This window comes from Equus quagga, chromosome 12 (genome assembly GCF_021613505.1).
Source record: "Equus quagga isolate Etosha38 chromosome 12, UCLA_HA_Equagga_1.0, whole genome shotgun sequence".
Taxonomy (NCBI): Eukaryota; Metazoa; Chordata; class Mammalia; order Perissodactyla; family Equidae; genus Equus; species Equus quagga.
Genome location: NC_060278.1, coordinates 21,099,207 through 21,120,986, shown reverse-complemented (window position 1 = coordinate 21,120,986; position 21,780 = coordinate 21,099,207). Strand labels below are relative to the sequence as shown.

The following is a 21,780-nucleotide window of genomic DNA, read 5'->3' as shown; positions in this document are numbered from 1 at the left end:
CGCCCCACCTGTTCTGTACTAATACTCCCTTTCTCTTGGCTTATTCCCTCATTTTTGTACCCTGAATGTCTGAACATCTTTTTTTCTGCCCTCAAAGTATATTGATAGTCTGGCTGCATATAGAATCATGGGCTGAAAATAATTTTCGATCTGAAATCTGGAGCATTGCTCAGTGGTCTTGCTTCTGGTGCTGCTGTTGAGAAATCCGTAGCCATTCTGATTCTCGAGGCGTTTTCTATGTGATCTCTTTTCTTTCTCTGGAAACTTGTGGTTATTCATGTCTTCACGCTGATGTTGTCGTACTGGGTACCCAAGTGGGTCCTTTCAATCTGGAAACTTCACATTGTGCTTCTCGATGGGGAACTTTTCTCGAGTTACTTCCCTGATAATTTCCTCCCCTCCATTTTCTTGGTTCTCTTTCAGGAAACAATATTTAGCTGTCGGACTTCCTAAAATGATCCTCTGTCTCGTTTTTTTGTTCTTATTTTCCGTTTCTGTGTTATTTTATGTACATTTCTTAGAGGCTATTCTGACTCTTCACTCCTCTTAAGTTCCACGGGTCCCTAAGCGACCCCACCTCCTAACTTTTGCTAACTACAGACGATCAAGCTTCAACTCTCTTACCAACTGTCTGACAGGAAAGAGGGTCTCTGCTCTCTGTTTCTTCTGGGACCTAAAGTGATAATTAAACTACTGGTCACATCTTCAATTTTTACCTCAGACAGCAAGTTTGCCCATCCTAAAATAAAACCAACAAAACAGAAACAATCAAGCTTCTCATAACCCTGTTCTCTCCTCCAAGCTTGCCAGACTTCCTGAAAGAGCGGATGATACTGCCGTGCATCTTTACTCAGCCCATCACAGTCTGTCCCCTAACTGCATCTACCCATCATCCCCAAGCTAGAAATATAAGTATCTCCAATCCCTATTCTCCTTTACCAACCATAACTTACCCACTACAAGTCCGAAAAATTGTACCTCTAACATGTCTTGAAGGGATCCTATCCTGACCACCACTGCTCTGGTTACAAACCTGTATGTCTCCCACTTCGGATGAAATGATCTCCAAAACTATCTCCTGAACGCCAGATTTTTCTTTACATTGTGCAACTTTCAACATTACTCACAGTTACCCTGCTGGAAAAACTCCCTAAAAGCACTGCTGAGTAAATGACAAGAGGAATAAAGTGAATCCGGCTGGATAAGTCTAGAGAGCCATTCTGCTCCTAAGAATTAGGTCTGGGGCCTGCTGAGGCTTGTTCTGAAGAATAGTTCTTGTCTACTTGTCTTTGCGTGACTAAGTTAGTTAAACTCAATTTCAAAATTATCTTCGCACAAAGTTAAAAGATTCACACTTGCTGATTTCCAAACTTACTATAAAACCCACAGTAATCAAGATGCTGTGGGTACTGGCATAAGGATAGATATGTAGATTGATGGAATAGAACTGAGAGTCCGGAATTAAACCCATAGATTTATGGGCAACGGGTTTTCAACAAGAGTCCAAGACAATTCAGTGGGGGAAGAACAGTCTCTTTAGCCAATTGCTGCGGGACGAGATATACAGATGCATAAGAATGAAAATGAACCCCTGATACCACATATAAAAATCAACTCAAAATGGAACAAAGTCCTAAATGTAAGAGCTAAAACTATAAAATGCTTAGAAGAAAACATAAATGTAAATCTTCATGATGTTGGATTAGGCAACGGTCTCAGATACGACACCTAAAGCACAAAAGAAAAGATAGATAAATTAGACTTCATTAAAATAAAAAACTTCTCTGCTTCAAAGGATACCATCAAGATAGTAAAACGACAACCCACAGAATGGGAAAAAAGTTGTACATCTGATAGGAGACTTGTATCTGAAATATGTAAAAAAACCTCTTACAGTAATTAAAAAACAACCTAATTAAAAATAAGTAAAGGATGAATACACATTTCTTCAAAGATATACAAATGGCCAGTAAGCACATGAAAATATGCCCTCCATCATTAGCCATCAAGGAAAGGCATATCACCACCACAAGGAGACACCACCTCACCCCCACCACGATGATTATAATAAAAGACAGATGACAAAAAGTGTTGGGGAGGATGTGGGAAATTGGGACCCTCATACACTGCTGGTAAGAATGTAAAAGGTGCAGCCACTTTGGAAAACAGTCTGGCAGTTCCTCAAAAGGTTAACCACAGAGTTTCCATGTGGACCTACAAAATTCATTCTAGGTATATAACCAAGAGAAATGCAACATATGCTCACATAAAAACTTGTACACAAGTGTTCACAGCAGTATTATTCATAATAGCCCCAAAGTGCAAACAACTTAAATGTCTGTCTATTGATGAATGGATAAATAAAATGTGGTATTCCATACAATGGAATATTATTCAGCCATAAAAAGGAATGAAGTAATGACACATGCTACAACATGGATGAACTTTGAAAACATTATGCTAATTGAAAGAAGCCAGTCACATGGGCCAAATGTTTCCATGATTCCATTTATATGAAATATCCAGAATAGACAAATCCATAGAGACAGAAAGCAGATTAGTGGTTGCCAAGGCACTTGGGGGAAAGAGGGAATATGGAGCAACTGCTTATGGGTATACAGTTTCTTTTTGATGAAAATGTTCTGGAATTAAATAGTGGTGATAGTGGCACAATCTTGTGACTATACTAAAAAAACTGCATTTTATAATTTAACAAGGTGAACTTTATGGTCTGTGAATTACATCTCGATTAATAAAAATCTCTGCAAATCTTCAAATCCCCAACAGGCAAATGTTCAGGATAGTTGGGTGATGAAGTCACCTTGGGTCCAGAGTGACAACGCCCAGGAGACAAATTCAAGGAATTCTGCTTTGGACTCAACAGGCTAGAAATGCTCTGCATTCCTGTACCAAGCAAGCATTTTGCTGTCCCCTGGGTGCATATTTCGTCTGATGCTCCACACATATTTCTGTTGTAAAATTACATGTATTTCTGTTGTGTCATTAAAACGTTGTCAACAGTGCTGCTTGCAGGTTATTTTGTGGGCAAACCTAGGAATTCAATTGCCAGTAAGGACTTGAGCAGAGAAGCAAAATTTGAGGCCTCGGCTAAGAAAAGACAACTATATGCTAAAGATATAAAAATAACCACTAAATGAGGATGAGAGAAATGTCTGTACATCTTCACACTGACTTAAACCATGAATGGCTATGCACAACCTGTGTTAATACTTGTCAAAACCATGTATTGATTGTGAATCTCAGGCTACAGCACCTTGTGGCAGACACTGAAAGAGAGATAATGTCCTTGGTGCTAGGATTACAGCAGTGGACAGAACAGACAAAGGCCCTTTCCTCGGGGAGCTTACTTGCTGGTGGAGAGAAAGGGAGAAAAAGTGAGGGACAATATACAAAATTTCTGTCCAGTGACTCTACGTTTTTTGGAGAAAGATTAAGAGGGATAAGTCGAGTGGAGAAGGTGGGGGTGCTGATCTATATGCAGCAATGGGGAGAGGCCTCTTTAATGTGGTGACATGTGAACAGAGCCTGCAAAGTAATACAGGAGTAAGCTACGGGGACATTTAGATATTCAGAGACAGTCACTTAGCATATTGGCAATATAGAGAGAGCATAAGAAAACAGGCGGCTATTCCTTCGAAAGTGCCCCAGATGACAATCTGTTAGGTAAACTTTTAACTGGCACTGGTTTACTTTAGACAAATAGTTTACATTATTATAGGCAATCAAAGCACTATGCTGACCCAGGTTGGTTACATCAAAGGCTGGCTACTTGCCTCTGCCTTTGTGCTCTACACCCAGATAAAAGAACTTGATCTAGATTTTTATTCTAGATTCCATTCTAGATTTCCATTCCCTTCTATTAATAACGTTTACATAAGAGCAGGAAAATTTCCTTTGTGCTTTTTTTTTTTTTTTGGTAAGGATGATTGGCCCTGAGCTAACAGCTGTTGCCAATTTTCCTCTTTTTTTCCCCCCTCCCCAAAGCCCCGGTACAGAGTTGTATATCCTAGTCGTAAGTCATTCTAGTTCTTCTAGGTCGGACGCCGCCACTGCATGGCTTGATGAGCAGTGAATAGGTCCACGCCCAGGATCTGAACCGGCACACCCTGGGCCACTGAATCAAAGCATGTGAACTTAATCACTCCGCTAGGCCAGCCCCTCCCCGCTTTTAATTCTAACAGTTAGAGAAAATAACTTTTAGGCAACCAGGCAACCCCATTTAGTGTACAACATAATCTGCTCAGAATGGTACCGAATGCTTGCATTAAGTTAATTTCTACCTTCTTTTAAAAAGTGACTCTGACCCCAAATAACTTTTCTGCACCCACGCTTCTTAAAAGCAGGGCACTGCAGTCCTCCAAAGTCTAAGCACCAGAAGACACTGAAAGGAGAAAGAGAATCTCTAATTTTCTCTGTGAAAAGGGTTCTTAATCTGGATTCCCAGAAAGTCTAGAAAAAATGGTCAGGAACACCTAATTTAGAAGAGCAGAGGTCCCTCCGACCCCAACGTTAGTATCTTTGGGGAAGCGGGCAACTAGTTCCTTCAGATTTATCTAAAACCTCGAGGCATCAAGTTATCTGCTAGGTCCCCTTATGTTTATATCTTCATAGCTTCCGTCAGATTTTTGAGGGATTGTTGATGGTGAAAAAGTATTACTCTGAGGGACGGTTCCTCATCCACTCCTCTTCATTTAATAAAGTTAGTTAGATTCAATTACAAAACAGTCTCAGTCATCAAAAGATCGACCCTCAGTTGGCTGATGTTAAGCTATCAACAGTTGTTCCAAACAGATTGTATTAAAAAATATTTAAGCTAGAATGTTAGAGAGCTAGAGAAACAAAAAACTAGCTCCAGACGTAAATTAGAAAAAAAGGAAAAAAAAGTGGCACACAGGGCTGGGCCTCTCTGGGGCAATAACATGGCATGCAGTCGGCCCCAAGGGGACACAGTATTCCCTGGCAATCTATTGATAGTGTAAATAACAAACAACGTGTGTGAAGAGCGATGATGTGTATCAAAAGGACCTTCTGTACTATGTGATTCCCAAAACGCTCAGGGTTACAGAAGCACCTCAAAAATACGACTGAAATGGAAAAAGAATATATAAATATATATGTGTGTGTGTGTGTGTGTGTGTTTTGCTGAGGAAGATTGGCCCTGAGCTAATATCTATTGCCAATCTTCCTCTTTTTTCTTGAGGAAGATTGGCCCTGAGCCAACATCCATGCCAATTTTTTCTGTTTTTTTGTATGTGGGCCACAAGCACAGCATGGCCGCTAACACAGCAGTCTAGGTCCATGCCCAGAAACCGAACCCGGGCTGCCAAAGTGGAGCGCACCAATCTTAACCACTGGGCCATGTGGCCAGCCCCAAAAGAATATTATTTTTGGCATCGTTTCAAAAACAGAAGCTAAATGGTGCCGTTTGCGGGACTGGTCACCACAAGTACCGAGCTGCACCTTACTTACAGTGCAATGAGGTTTCCACTCCAGGCTGCACACTCCTGTCCCCACTACTGTGGCAGAGCTTTCCTAAGTGTCCTCAAGGCTATTTCGAGATTTCAAAGTTTAATTTGAATTTTATCCACTTCATCAGCTAGAATTTAAGGTCATCTACATTTTGCTGCGAATATGTGTACACTTAGAAAAACCCTATGCACGTAATGTTGAGTGTTCTGCTGTGTTAATTCACGTTATCCCTTTTAACTTAGTTTGGTTTGAACACTGACGGTCTATGATGTGTCAGATGTATGATTTATCCAGGGTGCAAAAACTCTGCTGAGGGAAAATGTACGGGATTCTTAGAATCCCTGTACAGCGGCAGGCGGGAGTCCCTGACTGGCTTTGTGAGCACAGGCAGTCCAAAAGTTTGACCACACACTCCGTGCAAACTGACCATTATCCCTGCCCTTGGGGACCTTACCGTTTAGCACGAAAATAACTAGACAGGCACATGCCTGCCATAGAGATAGTCCAATACCAGGGGTGTTTTAAATGAGGGACAAATCACGTCCACTTGGGTGGTGGGGAAAATAGTAAAGGCTTTTAAGTGGCTAATACTAAAAAAGGGAGTTGGATATTAAGATACAATTTAAAAACCAAGGCGGCGAGGAAAGCATTCCAAGTAGAAGGAATCACGTCAACGAAAGCAGAGACACCAACCTGGGGAAAGGTGAGAAGTTGCAGGAAAGTTTGGCAAGCCCTGTGGTTTTCAACCCTTCCCACCCCCTCCAAAAACAATCCCAAAGCAAACCCCACATATAACGGATGATGTTAAAGCCTGCAAACACATTTCCAAGGACTTACACAGATTCCATCAGATGCCTGCGCCTTTCCCCAAATTTGCAGGCAAAAAACCCCCCCACCCATCCGCTCTAACTGGCACGCCACCAACTCCTGTTGCTATGTAAGCTCCTCTCGGGGTTAGCACTTCTCCACTGAACGGAGGAAGATAAGTGATAACTTTTTCATAAATTTGGGTATTTTCGTATTACTAACAACAGCTGGATTAAAGTTCAATGGGAGTTAAGAGTCAAGAAGTTACACTGAGACTCTCAAACGCCAGGCTGTAGAGTTTGTGCTCAGGCTCCTCCTTATCCACTTATTACCAGACCAGAATCCCCGCAGTTTGCTGAGGTTGCAAAAATCACAAGAAATTGTACACTGGCTAGTCTCTCCCAGATCAAAGTTGAGTACTGTAAACACCCTCTATACTCAACCACAAAGAAGCTGGAGGAACGCAAATCACAAGCAAAGCTTCTGATTGACAAATGACAGTCGGGCACCTGGAAGTTTAATAATCGGACAGAGAAATCAACAGGGCCCTCTGAAAGATGTTGGAGAGGATCAATTTTTGCGAAAATGACTTTAGGATTGTGTTGTTCAAGTCAAGCCTTAAAGGCTGAAGCATGTCTAAGATGTCGTCCTACCTTCTTTCAGAACAATTACACAGAAAAGCCACTTGATTTATCACAAAAAGAATCAGTATATATTCCATAATCTTGGTTATATTCATAAAACTTTTAAAAATTTAGTTTTTTTAAAAATATTTTGATCAGTCCTTTTGCACCATTTACGCTAAACTTTTGGTATCCACATCAAATGGATTCACTCTAGGTGAACTTTTCTTTGCTGACAATTACCCTCAGATAATGAAGACTTCCTGTCCTTAATTTAATAATGATGGAAAGCCACGGAAAGTTTTCTTTTCTGGCAGATGTGGGGGTTGGGTGGGCAGGGAGGGAACCAACATTTTACTGAAATTCTGCTGCTCGGTGATTTATAACCATTACATTTAGTTTTGGTTGAGCAAGAGTGAACTGACTGTAATTATCCTTGGGAAGGTTAATTGGTTACAGCAGCACAGTAATGAGGCCACTAAAGAATCTCCTGTAATAGCCCAGGCACGAGATAACATAAATTTGGACTGGGTGGTGGCAGTGTCAAGGAAACAGATTTAATTCTTTGCAAATGACACTTTATTACTTTTCCTAAAACAACCTCGAAGGGTTTTCCAAAGGTAGTTCCAAGAAGGAGAGGATCTTAAAGGACCTTGGGACATCAGAAAGAGAAAGGGTGGTGCAGCTTTCAAATTTGATCTGGACACATGGAATCTGAGATGTTGGCAAGATAGCCAAGTGGAGAAAACCAGTGGGGAGTTGGAAATATCATCTAGAAGGATTAGTCATGGATTCAGAGAAGGAAATGTTTTTCACTCTTTAATTTGGAATTGCACAATAAACGCCTCCCCCACAGTCACTTGGTTACTGATATTTTTCGGCATCCACGAGAAAAAGCAACTATTTCCATTGTTGTAAAGGTTTTATTGAAGCAACTTGATGAATATAAACAAGGTGGCTAAAAAATAGTGAAAGCAAATTTAGCTGTATACATTCAAAATGCAGGAGCATCTGTTTGGAATGTCGGTATATTTGATGCTGGTTAAATGTGTAACAAGTTACTTAAAAGCAACTGTGAGTAGTACTCAAAAGTCACCGAACACACTTCTAAAGTAAAACAGCCTGATTAATAAAAGACATCTATCAAATTCCTTCTCTGTAGCGTCTATATTTACAAACTTAGCTGCTTCTCTGACTCTGTTCCCCTTTTGACTTCCTCCTATATATCTATCAATTCTTAACAGAAAGTACCTAACACAAATTCACCTTGATCTGTGCTAACATCTCCTTCACCTGCAACTTGTTTATTTCCAGGTCAAATCCAAATATTTTAGTGACCGCTCCATCCGCATTAGGTCTCTCTGAGATCTGTCTGGCACCATTTTCCCAGCATGTGTGGAATATTGTTGCTTTTTCCTCTCAAAACAGAAAGGATTGCGTAATCCTGGATCTCAGAAGTACTTAAGAACCACTACGGCCGCCCTTCCCCCAACATATATTGCAACATTATAATCTATTTACCTCTGCTTTGAAAATGTATCTTTAAAAGCAATGCTAACTAAACCACTTAGCCAGTAACATTTTTGAGAAAAACAAAACATGAAACAATGCATATTCCCGTGGTGGTGGTGGGGGGGGGGGGGGGGGGGGCTAGTTTCTAGCTCCAAACACGCAGAGGATCCTGTAATTAACCTAATGAATACCTTTCTAAACAGGCCAGGAGTCGGTGGGGTTCTCACCTCTTTCTAACTTAAAAATGCTCAGATGGACCAGTGAGGGCGTGCAGTTTTAAGGAGGCAGCTCAAACGTGCACCCTTAGGATAGACGTCTGGGACAAGCCCTAAGGCATGTAATTGTAAGCAGCAAGTTTAAGCGGCGTTTCTCCGCAGCTAGTCATTTCTCTCTCTTACTCTTTTAAAGAAACAAACAAAAGTGAACTTTCGTAATATTCTATTTTCTGATCGCCATCTGATACGTCATTAGGAAAGGAACAGGGAAAATAGACGATAGGGTGATGGGGAGGGGAGAAGCGGAAGGAAAAATAATATTACAAGTTCGACTAGAATGCTTACAGTCTGCTGATTCCAGCAGAGCAGGGATACTGATAAAATCTGGCTGGGTTTTTTTCCAGGCTGCTACTTTGGCGGGGCTGGAATAAATGAACTTGACGCTTTCCCCTTTCCTCTGTGGTCCCAAATTGACCTCTTCTACCTCCAAAGTCGACCTCCCCGGGATCATACACACAGGATTCTTCCCCTATCCCCCATAACATTCCCCCACGACCGAAGAGGGGCCACTCCCCGCTTGGCAGATGCCTTAACTACTGCACTCAAATGAACATTGGACTGTGGGGCTTTCTGCTTTCTCGACTCCGAGCAGCCCAGGCGCTTCCACCCCGGTCCCTGGCTGTCCTCTGAACTTGTCCCCCTCTCCGCGCCTCCGCCGCGGGCGCCCCTCGCCGCCCGGGACGCGAGCCCAGTCCGCACACGGGGAGACGCGCGCGCGGCTGCCCGTACGCTCCAGATGCGCTCCCTCCCTCTGCCCCAAAGAGCCCCTGCACGTGACTGGCCCGCGCCCAGTTACCTACTGCAAGGTGTGGGGTGAAGGGAAGGGTACTCCTTTGGGAAGGGGGACGAAAGGAGGAAGCACGAGTCCGGGGCAGCAGTCTCAGGAGATGTCGGGGCCACTGCTGGAGGGACAGCCGCGCCTCGCGGTGCCGAGAGGAGGTGAGTTTGTCCCCTCCCGGCACCCGTAGAGCCCCCGCAGCTGACCTAGCCTTAGAAGATTATCTTCCGGGGCAGTGCGCGTGTAGGTGAGAAAGAGGAGCCGAGCCCTTCTTAAAAATCTCCTTTCGACACTTCCGGAATTTCTCTTCCGGGATCAGAACTCTGTGTGTGTGTGTGTCTGTGCGTGTAGGAGTGTATACTAAAAGTACGCCCGGCGATTCTCCTTCGTCGCTCCCTTTTCTGCTACTTCCTCCTTGCTTTATGGACCGGAAGCGTCCTTAGCCAAAATAGCTCGGCGGGCACTTCCGGGACGTCAGCCCAGGGTTCCGGGAGGGTGCTGGCAGGAGCGGGCGAGGCGGCGGCGGCAGCTGGAGGATGAAGAAAGAGCATGTGCTGCACTGTCAGTTCTCCGCGTGGTACCCACTGTTCCGAAGCCTTACCATCAAGAGGTAAGAGGGGAGGGGTGACGCCGGGGCGAGAGGCTAAAGGGAACTGCGACATTTGGGGTGAATCTTGTCTCCATCAAAAAAAATGTAGGCCTTAGAACGAGTGGGTGGGAGTGCCAGCGCGGAGATGTCGACTTCCTGGTGGCATCGCAGGTGCCGAGATGAATGAAATCTATCCGTGTTTGGCCTGCGTCCTGTTGCGTGTCAGGGAGCGTGCTCGGGGAGGTGGAAGGGCAGGTCGTGGGTTGGTGAAGGTCAGGTGGGGTGAGTCGTGGAGTAGGTTGGTTTAGGGTTGGGAGCTCACCATCACTGCCTTTAGGGTTACTAGACAGGGGAGGCGATCCGGAGAACTGGGTAGAATCTGCGCTTTGCCGCTGATTAACCCGCCTTGGGGGGGGGGGGGGGGGGGGGGGGGGCAGGGACTCAATTCCTTTCAGTCGCTGTAAAATGAGAACAGCGATGCAGACCCTATCTCACATTCTATTGTGAGGCTCCAGTGTCCTAGTGTATGTGGAAAGCATCAGTAAAGTGTAGTTAGATATTGTGAGGGACGGTAATGTGCTGTGAGACGAAGCCTTCTGGAAAAGGGGTGGAACAGTATTTGTTTTCTAGTTCTCTGGCTTACAACTGGGAATCCATCCCCGGTTTGCAGGGCAAGCAGAGGATTAACTGTGTCATCCTTCACCTGGTCATTCAAGGTAATGTAGGCTAGCTCGGAGAATATCTCTAAATGTTCAAAAGCAGTCGTAATGTCTGGAGCCTGATACAAGAATAGGCCTTTACTCCCTAAGAGGCATGGATCAAACTACTTTATATCTGTAGATAGGACTTTCTGTATTTTGCTGGCTCCCCCTTTAGGCCTCGATTACCACTTACTTAGATGTCAGCTCTGCCTTCCTTTCAGTCTGTCCTCTTGGCGCAGAGAGTGTGAATACAGAGAGAGAAACCGTTTTGAAATCGTAAGGGCTTGGAAGAGCCTAAGGAGATTAGACAATTCTTTTCCATCCTGTTATTCGTACGTAGATTCTGCTTCCAGTTACCCGTGGTGGAGTGGAGGTTAGAGCAGCTCAAAGGAAGGTAATCTTTGTATTTGAAGAGGGTTGAAGTCACACCAAAACAAAAGAAAGAGCTTCAACAGCAGCAGTGGACACCACCTCCTACCTTAGAAGTTGTCTTTCTATATGATATGCCAGTCCTTTATTACCTTGCGTAATTGAAATATGCTTTGGGTCCGAGCTGATGCTACAGTTAATTATTTTGTGTTGGTGTCGCAGCAGGTATATTTGTGAAGCTGTCAGACATCTGCACACTGCATTCACTGAAATCTGGCCTTTGCTTTCTGTGCAGGTACCTTCTTTGCCTTCGGCAGTGAAGTGTAACGGTTAAGGACTGGTCTCTGGAGGAGGGTCATCTGTCTGGCTTTGAATTTTGGTGCCACCAGCATCTTGAGCAAATTACTTAATCTCTCTAAGCCCCGTCTGGAAAATTGAGAAAATAATAGGATTGTCATGGGAATTAAATGAGATCAAGCATGTAAAATGCTTGCCACTGTTTCTGGCGTATAGTATGCACACAAATATGCTGCATGTTGTGACATTTTGGATTTAATCAGCGCTCCATTGAAGCAAAACAAATTTTCACTTCAAATGTGTACCATTCAAATGCAGCTAAGAATGAAAAATAAACCGAGAGGTGGGATTTTCTGAACAGTCCACAGTTAAGCTGCATTGCCTGAAACTGTACTTTCTTTAAGGTATTTCTTCAGTCTGTTTAGGTCTTCGGTGACATCACTGAAAGCTATCATATGGCAGGATATCCCTCCACAACCCAGGCCAATCCAGTGGAGCTGTGTTAGCTTTGTCATTGTCATTGTCAGCTTCAGTGCTGAGAGACCATATTCTGCTTATTGACTCAGCATTATGACTTGGTGTTTATTAATTGTGATTCAGAGATGATTATGCAGGTAAGAATACAAGTTCATTTTCTGAGAAGCTCTAGAACTTTGACTCAGGTTTAAAAATAATTAGCTAGATGTTTTGGGCCATTCACTTTATCTTTCTAAATCTGTTTCTTTCCTCAAACATGAAAGTTCTATTAAATAATCTTTTAAAGACCCTTTTACCTCTAAAATCCAGTTAGAGTAACATGTCTGTGTGTTTAGAATTATACTCTCTTGACGGGATAGGTACTTTCTCATTAATTCTTTAACATCTGTCAGCGAGGCCTTATTGGATTCTCACCTGCATAGTGGATTTCATGACCGGTTCAGCCTCTTCTCTGACAGCCTCATGAGCTTTGTGTAAAGTTTGTCTGGCAATGACTTGTTTATGGCCTCAGTCTTTCAGGCGTGTTTCCTTTTTCTTCCGAATTCTGGTGGCACTTGGTACGTTGGCACTTGATACAGCACTTACCATATTGTATTGTGACTTCTTTTTCTTTTGTGTCTGTCCCTCTCATAGGCTTTGAGTTTTTAATGGAATCACCTTGGTATCTTCCTTGACTTACATAACATAATGCAAGATAACGTCATTAGGATGACTTTAGAACTGTGACTGGAGAAATCAGGGACTCTTGAGCCCTATGCAGAATCTAACTTGATGTTGTCTAATATCTGTAAGAATTGTGGACCCTCCAAATAGGAGGAATACGCAAAGAATTCAGAATGGATTCAAACAGTAAATAGATGGTTTGAATCCAATCAAGGGATGATGCAAGCTGGAAGGAAAGTCCACATTCAACTCAGGTTTGAGAGTGTAACTCAAAAAACAAGGGACGTGGACTTTGAAATAAAATTCTTTTAGAAGGGTCATCTCCAATTCTCTTGGGATAACATTGTTGGGTAAGTGTCTTTAACCCCAGGAAGAACTAGAATTAAATATAGAGGTGATAAAAATAATTCAAACTTGAGTTGTACTTTTTTTTCTGCTAAGTTTATTTAATATCTTTAAGAATTTGCCATTTTGAGGGCAATTAGCATATGTCTAACAGATTAGCCTTGTGGTTCCCATTTAAATTGTGTAATTGGTTTAGAATTGTGATACGTTAAAATGTATAAGAAAATTTTTCAAGTCTTTAGATTATTAGAATGTTTGCAATAACCTTAGATTCACTATGTTAGTTTAATTTGCTGTCTTCATAAGAGGTAAATACTTGGGATGGCTTATTTGTAATTAGACAATTGACATATTTAAAAAGAAAATTGAATAGAGTATTTTTAGAATAGAGTTAAAATTTTTAAAGCAACTGTTAAGTTTCAAAGGCTCACTTGAAATTGGTTACAATTTAGCAGATTTACAAATAGAGTAATACGATTTGGAAGTTGAACTTAAAAGCTGGAAGAAGAACTAGGCTTTTGAATGTTAAATTGTAACTTTGATAAATCAGATATTTATTTTTAAAACTGAAGTAGCCCATGAATAATCTTCTCTTATAATGCCCCAAAACTGTTTGTAATGTGCCAAAAAACGTATTCAATAAATAAATGAAGACTATTACAAGTTGATAATGTTCTATGGAGTCTCTGAAAGTAGGCCATAATGTTTTTCCTGTTTAAAAAAATGTATGCTTCAAGATCAAGATAATAGCGTTTTAGGTGTCTGTGGCAGGATTTTTTGATGATTTGTTTAAAAACAAATTGTCTCCTGAGTTTTTTAAGTGACTTCAGGTACAGCTTTGCCATCTCTTAATTATGATTATCTGAAACAAATTAAAGCATGTCCAGTTAAGCAGCTTTATTGTTCTGGTGATCAGTTGAAGAGAACGCCACCAAAGCAGATCCCAAGTATCGTGAATTCTTAGCCTTACGTGCTCTTTGCAAACCAAAGAATGGTTTCCAGATGGTCAGTCTCCTGCTCTCGTAGAAGGTGGTCAGGTGCTCTCAATCTGGTTCCTTTGCCGCATCCCCTGTGTTGCTGCAAATATCTGCTGGTGTCTAATTTCTTAAAGGCACATAATCATTGTACTCAGAATTCTTTTAAGCTTGTTGCTTTTGTACTGTGATTTCAGTCTGTTTCTTTGGATTTGGCTGGGTTTTGTTTTCTTTTTTTACCACAAGACAATTGTGGTAATTTCATGAACCTAGTTTAATTTACTGCAATGTTTATTCGTATTATTCTAGTTTCTAGTCTGCTGCTATCACATGTACATTGTTAACATTTCCCACTTCATATTAAAATTAAGGGTACAAGTAATTCAAAAATTAATTGAATTTGGAATTCTTTTCTCTCTGCTTATGGTTCGTCTTTTAAAATGATGCCCTTTTTGGTATTTGTACTTTTTGGTATGTGCATTTTTTTTTTTTTCAGTGTCATTCTTCCACTTCCTCAGAATGTGAAGGATTATTTACTCGATGATGGAACTCTGGTGGTTTCAGGAAGGTAAAGTATATCAGAAAAAAATTCTTTCAACTTTACCGTAGGGAAATGTCATAATGATCAAATCTCAACAATTATCATGTAAAATAAATACCTGAGCTTTGGCACCATTCTCTCCTTTTTTCCCTAGCCAAAATTATGTGCTGATCTTTGTCCCTAATCCTTGTCAATTAATAAGATTTTCAAAATTGAATACTTCCTTCTCTAATAGTTACTAGTTGTGAAATTGAGTACTTTCTTTCATTTCTACTTTTAGAAAATGGATATGGTAGTAACTCTTCCTTCTGGAGATGGGGAGGGATTGGGAAAAAGGGGGAAGAGGGCAGGTTATGACCCTTTGAGCTCCTTCAGTTTTTAAGATGAAAAATTCATTGTCCTCTGCAAACAGAAAGCTTTACCAGGGTGTAGCATTTAATTCCTTGACATTTTGTTCCCCATAGTTAACCCACCACAGCCCCACCTTCACTTTCCTGTTCATGGAGTTCCGCTCTTTGTAAAGGGAGTAAGTTACCAGACTTCAGTCATTTTAGCGCAAATGTGAAAAAGTTGAAGAATCATAGAATTTAATGAAATTCCTTTTTTTCATTCATGTCTCTGCTCAGAAGTCATGTTACCTAAGTATTCATTCCTCACCTTCCTTTCTAAAATAGCCGAATAGTAACCCTTGCTGATATATCACTCTTTTTTATAGAGAGCTAGGTTGGAAATAATTTCCCATTGGAATTATTAGAAACAGTTTTGTTTTATTGTGGTAGAGTACATAACATAACATCTACCGTCTTAGCTCTTTCCCGTTCAGTGGTGTTAAGCACATTCACATTGCTGTGCCACCATCCCCACATCCATCTCCAGAACCCTTTTCATCTTGTAAAACTGAAACTCTGTCCGCGTTAAACACTGTCTGCATTCCCCTCCCACCAGTCCCTGGCACCCACCCTTCTACTCTCTGTGCCTATGAGTTTGACTACTCTAAATACCTCATGTAAGTGGAATCATACAGTCTTTGTCCTTTTGTGACTGGCCTGTTTCACTTAGCACAGTGTCCTCAAGGTTCATCCGGTTGTAGCCCGTGTCAGCATTTCCTTCATTTTTAAGACTGAGTAATATTCCACTGTGTGTATACACCACATTTTGGTACATCGCTCTTTAACTCCTTACTTCACTTTATTTTTCTGCATAATACTTGCTTCCGTCTGACATAATTCCCTTAATTATTTTATTAGAATACAGGCTTCAGGGCTGGCTTGGTGGTGTAGTGGTTAAGTTCACATGCTCTGCTTCAGCGGCCTGGGGTTCCCCGGTTTGGCCCAGGCATGGATCTATGCACCACTTGTCAAGCCATGCTGTGGCAGACGTCCCACATATAAAATACAGGAAGATGGGCACAGATGTTAGCTCAGGGCCAATCTTCCTCAGCAAAAAGAGGAGGATTGGCGGCAGATGTTAGCTCAGGGCTAAATGATCCTCAAGAAAAAGTAAAGTGGAAAATGATTTGAAAACAAATTAAAAAAATAAAGAATACAGCCTTCATGAGAACAGGGACTGGACAGTTTTGTTCCCAGCTCTTGGAACAGTGCCTGATATATGAGGTGCTTGATAAACATTTGTTAGATGAATGAACTTAGAAATAGAATTAAAATTGCCTGTGTTTTCAAAAACACTAATTTACCCCCACCCCCCGCCTTTTTTTTGGTCTGATGGATCTTCTGTGTAGCTTTCTGGGTTATATTTCTGTTTGGGGTATTCTCAGCCTCCTAATAACCTAAAAATTGTTAATTCAGAGCCTCATTAACTTGGAATAATAGCAGGATAAGGAAACAATAGAATAGTTAGGGAAGTCTCAACTTTGGGATATTTATACACATAGTTTTATTATTCTCAAAAATAGAATATACAATAAAAACTTACATAAGCAGGACTATAAAGAAAATGACTCCTAACGTTAGAAAGTTCTGGGTAGATTTCGCTCCTCTAAGACTGTGGAAGAGCTTCTGTTGTTTCTCGTTGGCCAGATGTTTGCATGAGCTTCTGGCGCAGGCATGCACCATTAAATACAGTTAACCAGTGCTGTCCGGCACCCAGTATTTCACTCTGCTCTGCAGTAATGCACGAGCAGATAGGGAGATCTTTTAGTGTTGACAGTTCAGCTTCATATTTTGTGGGAGTCAGCATAGCAGAGTGCTGGTCCTTCAGTCACGTTGCCTAGGGTAAATCACACCTTTGCTAATTTTTAGCTTTCTGCACCTCAGTTTCCTTGTCTGTGAATGGGGTGACTGCTGTCATAGAACTTACCGCATGGAGTTGTAGCAAAAAGAGATAATGTGTAAAATGTTTAGCCCAATGCCTAGTATATTGTATGCTCTTAAGAAGTGCTGACTGCCCTGGTGATGGTCATTAATCTTAGGCACACCAGGAAACATGTAAGTCAAAATTGTGGTCAGTGCTACAAAAGAAATGGGGAGGAGACCGCATCAAATTACTGGGGGTGGAATGGGACTGAAGATCACAGGGAGGGCAGAGAATACCCTGAAGAAGTCACTTAGGAGCTTTTGAGATCTGAAGTTTGGGTGGAAGGTAGTCACTTGAAGGTTGGAGGGAAGCATCTTCCAGGCTGAGAGAACAGCATTAAGGAGGGCTCTGAGGCATGCCAGATCTTGACATGCAAGAAACTAAGAGAGGATCGTGTGGCTGGAGCATGGAGGGCCTGAGTGGTGCGAGAGTCAGTTAGTGACATGGGGACGTGGTTAGGGGTGAGGTTCAGGATGTGTGGGGAGTCCTGTAAGGACCCTAGAATTTGTTCTAGGTATTAAAGGGTCAGTAGGCAGGTAGCAAGAGAGGGACTTGAGCAGTTTTCAGTGTTTGAATAATGACTAGTAACCGTGGGGAAATGGAAGACCAGCTAGGAGGATATTGCATTGGACCAAGTGAGAACTGACAATGGCTTGAACTAAGAGGGTGACACTGGACGGGGAGCAGTGAATGAATTTGTGAAAATTATAGGTAGGATTTAAATGAGGTATATTTACAATAAAATGCACACATCTTAAGTGTACAATCTGATGAATTTTGATAAATATATACACCTATTTCACCACCAGTCCGTTGAAAATACTGACCATTTCCACTCCCCAGAGAAGCCCCTCATGTCCCTTTTTGGTTGATACCTCTCCCTGCCCAACCCCAGGCAAACACTGGTCTGATTGCCCTCTCCATAGCTTAGTTTTGTCAGTTCTAGAACTTCATGTAAGTGGAATTGTATATTATGTATTCGTTTGTGTCTGGCTTCTTTAACTCAACATAATGCTTTTGAGATTCGTCGATGTTGTTACATTTTATTACTGAGTAGCTTTCTTCGGACAGGTCTTTTTAAAGCTCAGTGTTTGTGTTTTGTGTGTGGGGTTGGGTGTGTATTCCTCTCAGTGTATGCCTTGCTGTCCTAATCTTTTTGCCTCCTTGAGTTCAGATAGTAACAGTTAATTGAATGCCTGTGTGTGTGTGTGTGTGTGTGTGTGCGTGTGTATATGTGTATTTAAGATATTATTTATAGGGGCTGGCTCCGTGGCCGAGTGGTTAAGTTCGCGCGCTCCGCTGTGGTGGCCCAGGGTTCGGATCCTGGGTGCAGACATGGCACCGCTCGTCAGGCCACGTTGAGGTGGCATCCCATATCCCACAACTAGAAGGCATGCAGCTGAGATATACAACTGTGTACAGGGGGGTTGGGGGAGATAAAGCAGGAAAAAAAAAAAAAGATTGTCAACAGTTGTTAGCCCAGGTGCCAATCTTTGAAAAAAAAAAGAGATACTATTTATAGAACACTATAACTACATCTATTAATATATGGACATTTTAACTCCTTTGTATAAAATGTATCCCTGTATCAAAGGATATAGTGTTATAGTTACAAATAAATACAGTGGAGTTAATGAGCTAGACTTAGTGACTACTCTTTTTATTGTGAGTAGGCCAGTAGTGAAGTACTGCTGGTTATTTGTAGATGTTGAGATGTGTCAGTTAGACATCTTTCCTTAGCATAGACTATGGGACTATGTATTTCTTGCTTTTGTCTGGTAAGATAAATTCTGAAAGGTTGGGGGATGAGGGGAGCAGCATGAATGCTTAGAAATTCTATCATTTGTGAAATATGCCCCCTTCTTTTTTTATTATAAAAGTAATACTTGCTCATGGTGGTAAACTTGAAAGCTAGAGAAAAGAATAAAGAAGCAGAAAAAAATCGCTCATGATTCCACTACTGAAAAGCAAATACTATTCAAATTTTGGCGCATTTTCTCGTCTTTTTTTTTTTTTATTATTATTAAGGTTATAAAAGTTAACGTCCTTGTGAAATTACAGTTGTACATCATTATTAGTGATGTTGTAGGTACACCACTTCACCCCTAGTGCCCTCCCCCCACCCCCCGTTCCCCGGCAACCACCGATCACTTCTCTTTGTCCATATGTTAACTACCACCTATGAGTGGAGTCATACAGAGTTCGTCTTTCTCTGTCTGGCTTATTTCACTCAACATAATACTCTCAAGGTCTATCCATGTTGTTGTGATGGGACGACTTTGTCGTTTTTTATGGCTGAATAGTATTCCATTGTGTATATATACCACATCTTCTTTATCCAATCATCAGTTGCTGGGCACTTAGGTTGGTTCCATGACTTGGCTATTGTGAATAGTGCTGCGATGAACATAGGGGTGCATGGAACTTCTGGAATTGCTGATTTCAGGTTCTTAGGATAGATACCCAGTAGTGGGATGGCTGGGTCATAAGGTATTTCTATTCTTAACTTTTTGAGGAATCTCCATACTGTTTTCCATAGTGGCTGTACCAGTTTGCATTCCCACCAACAGTGTATGAGGGTTCCCTTTTCTCCACAGCCTCTCCAACATTTGTCACTCTTGGTTTTGGATATTTTTGCTATTCTAACAGGTGTAAGGTGATATCTTAGTGTAGTTTTGATTTGCATTGCCTTGATGATTAGTGATGATGAGCATCTTTTCATGTGTCTATTGGCCATCCGTATATCTTCTTTGGAGAAATGTCTGTTCATGTCCCCTGCCCGTTTTGTAATTGGGTTGTTTGATTTTTTTATTGTTGAGTTGTGTGAGTTCTTTGTATATTATGGAGATTAACCCTTTGTCGGATAAATAACTTGTGAATATTTTTTCCCAATTAGTGGGCTGTTTTTTTGTTTGAATCCTGTTTTCCCTTGCCTTAAAGAAGCTCTTTAGCCTGATGAAGTCTCATTTGTTTATTCTTTCTATTGTTTCCCTCATGTAAGGGGTTATGGTGTCCGAAAAGATTCTTTTGAAGCTGATGTCAAAGAGTGTACTGCCAATATTCTCTTCTAGAAGACTTATTGTTTCAGGCCTAATCTTTAGGTCTTTGATCCATTTTGAGCTTATTTTAGTAAATGGTGAAAAAGAATGGTTGATTTTCATTCTTTTACATGTGGCTGTCCAGTTTTCCCAGCACCATTTGTTGAAGAGACTTTCTTTCCTCCATTGCAGGCCCTCAGCTCCTTTGTCAAAGATTAGCTGTCCATAGATGTGTGGTTTTATTTCTGGGCTTTCAATTCTGTTCCATTGACCTGTGCATCTGCTTTTGTACCAGTACCATGCTGTTTTGATTACTGTGGCTTTGTAGTATGTTTTGAAGTCAGGGATTGTGATGTCTCCAGCTTTGTTCTTCTTTCTCATGCTTGCTTTAGCAATTCGGGGTCTTTTGTTGCCCCATATGAATTTTTGGATTCTTTGTTCAATTTCTGTAAAGAATGACATTGGAATTCTGATTGGGATAGCGTTGAATCTGTAGATTGCTTTAGGTAGTATGGACATTTTAACTATGTTTATTCTTCCAATCCATGTGCATGGAATGTCTTTCCATCTCTTTATGTCATCGTTGATTTCTTTCAAGAAGGTCTTGTAGTTTTCTTTGTATAGATCTTTCACTTCCTTGGTTAAATTTATCCCAAGGTATTTTATTCTTTTTGTTGCGATCGTGAATGGGATTGAGTTCTTGAGATCTTTTTCTGTTAGTTCATTGTTAGCATATAGAAATGCTACTGATTTATGTTTGTTGATTTTATACCCTGCAACTTTGCTGTAGTTGTTGATTGTTTCTAATAGTTTTTCTATGGATTCTTTGGGGTTTTCTATATATAAGATCATGTCGTCTGCAAACAGCAAGAGTTTTACTTCTTTGTTGCCTATTTGGATTCCTTTTATTTCTTTTTCCTGCTGAATTGCTCTGGCCAAAACCTCCAGTACTATGTTGAATAAGAGTGGTGAAAGTGGGCACCCTTGTCTTGTTCCTGTTCTGAGAGGGATGGGTTTCAGTTTTTGTCCGTTGAGTATGATGTTGGCTGTGGGTTTGTCATATATGGCCTTTATTATGTTGAGGTACTTTCCTTCTATACCTATTTTATTGAGGGTTTTTATCATAAATGGATGTTGGATCTTGTCAAACGCTTTCTCTGCATCTATTGAGATGATCATGTGGTTTTTGTTTCTCATTTTGTTAATGTAGTGAATCACGTTGATTGACTTGCGGATGTTGAACCATCCCTGTGTCCCTGGTATAAATCCCACTTGATCATGGTGTATAATCTTTTTGATATATTGCTGTTTTCGGTTTGCCAAAATTTTGTTGAGGATTTTTGCATCTATGTTCCTCAGTGATATTGGCCTGTAGTTTTCCTTCTTTGTGTTGTCCTTGTCAGGTTTGGGGATCAGGGTGATGTTGGCTTCATAGAATGTATTAGGGAGTGCTCCATCTTGCTCTGTTTTCTGGAACAGTTTCAGAAGGGTAGGTATTAAATCTTCTTTGAATGTTTGGTAGAATTCTCCAGAGAAGCCGTCTGGTCCTGGACTCTTATTTTTGGGGAGGTTTTTGATTACTGTTTCTATTTCTTTACTTGTGATTGGTCTATTCAGATTCTCTATTTCTTCCTGATTCAGTTTGGGTAGGTTGTATGAGTCTAGGAATTTATCCGTTTCTTCTAGGTTGTTCAATTTGTTGGCATATAGTTTTTCATAGTATTCTCTTATGAGCCTTTGTATTTTTTCGGTATCTGTTGTGATTTCTCCTCTCTCGTTTCTGATTTTATTTATTTGAGACTTCTCTCTCTTTTTTTAGTGAGTCTGGCTAAGGGTTTGTCGATTTGTCTGGTAAGATAAATTCTGAAAGGATGGGGGATGAGGGGAGCAGTATGAATGCTTAGAAATTCTATCATTTGTGAAATATGCCCCCCTTCTTTTTTTATTATAAAAGTAATACTTGCTCATGGTAGTAAATTTGAAAGCTA

The 21,780-nt window shown here is 41.1% G+C and overlaps 3 protein-coding genes across 5 annotated transcripts in view; 2 read left to right on the top strand and 1 right to left on the bottom strand.

The window, feature by feature from the left end:
• Positions 1 to 3,899, top strand: part of SEC61A2 (SEC61 translocon subunit alpha 2) — a 45,609-nt gene extending 41,710 nt beyond the window's left edge. Inside the window, exon 12 of the mRNA XM_046680004.1 lies at positions 2,788 to 3,899. Within this exon, the coding sequence (XP_046535960.1) occupies positions 2,788 to 2,812 (25 nt within the window). The 3' untranslated portion in view covers positions 2,813 to 3,899. The remainder of the gene's footprint in view (positions 1 to 2,787) is intronic.
• Positions 1 to 9,662, bottom strand: part of NUDT5 (nudix hydrolase 5) — a 25,210-nt gene extending 15,548 nt beyond the window's left edge. Inside the window, exon 1 of one of the 2 annotated variants that reach the window (XM_046680014.1) lies at positions 9,508 to 9,662. The gene's annotated coding sequence lies outside the window, so the exon portion shown is untranslated. Of the gene's footprint in view, positions 1 to 9,503 lie in introns of both variants that reach the window. The other variant, XM_046680015.1, reaches the window with a different exon arrangement.
• Positions 9,663 to 9,871: 209 nt separating this feature from the next.
• CDC123 (cell division cycle 123) overlaps positions 9,872 to 21,780 on the top strand; it is a 55,780-nt gene continuing 43,871 nt past the window's right edge. Inside the window, exons 1-2 of one of the 2 annotated variants that reach the window (XM_046680012.1) lie at positions 9,872 to 10,095; positions 14,397 to 14,468. In XM_046680012.1, the coding sequence (XP_046535968.1) occupies positions 10,022 to 10,095; positions 14,397 to 14,468 (146 nt within the window). In that variant the 5' untranslated portion in view covers positions 9,872 to 10,021. The remainder of the gene's footprint in view (positions 10,096 to 14,396; positions 14,469 to 21,780) is intronic. The other variant, XM_046680013.1, reaches the window with a different exon arrangement.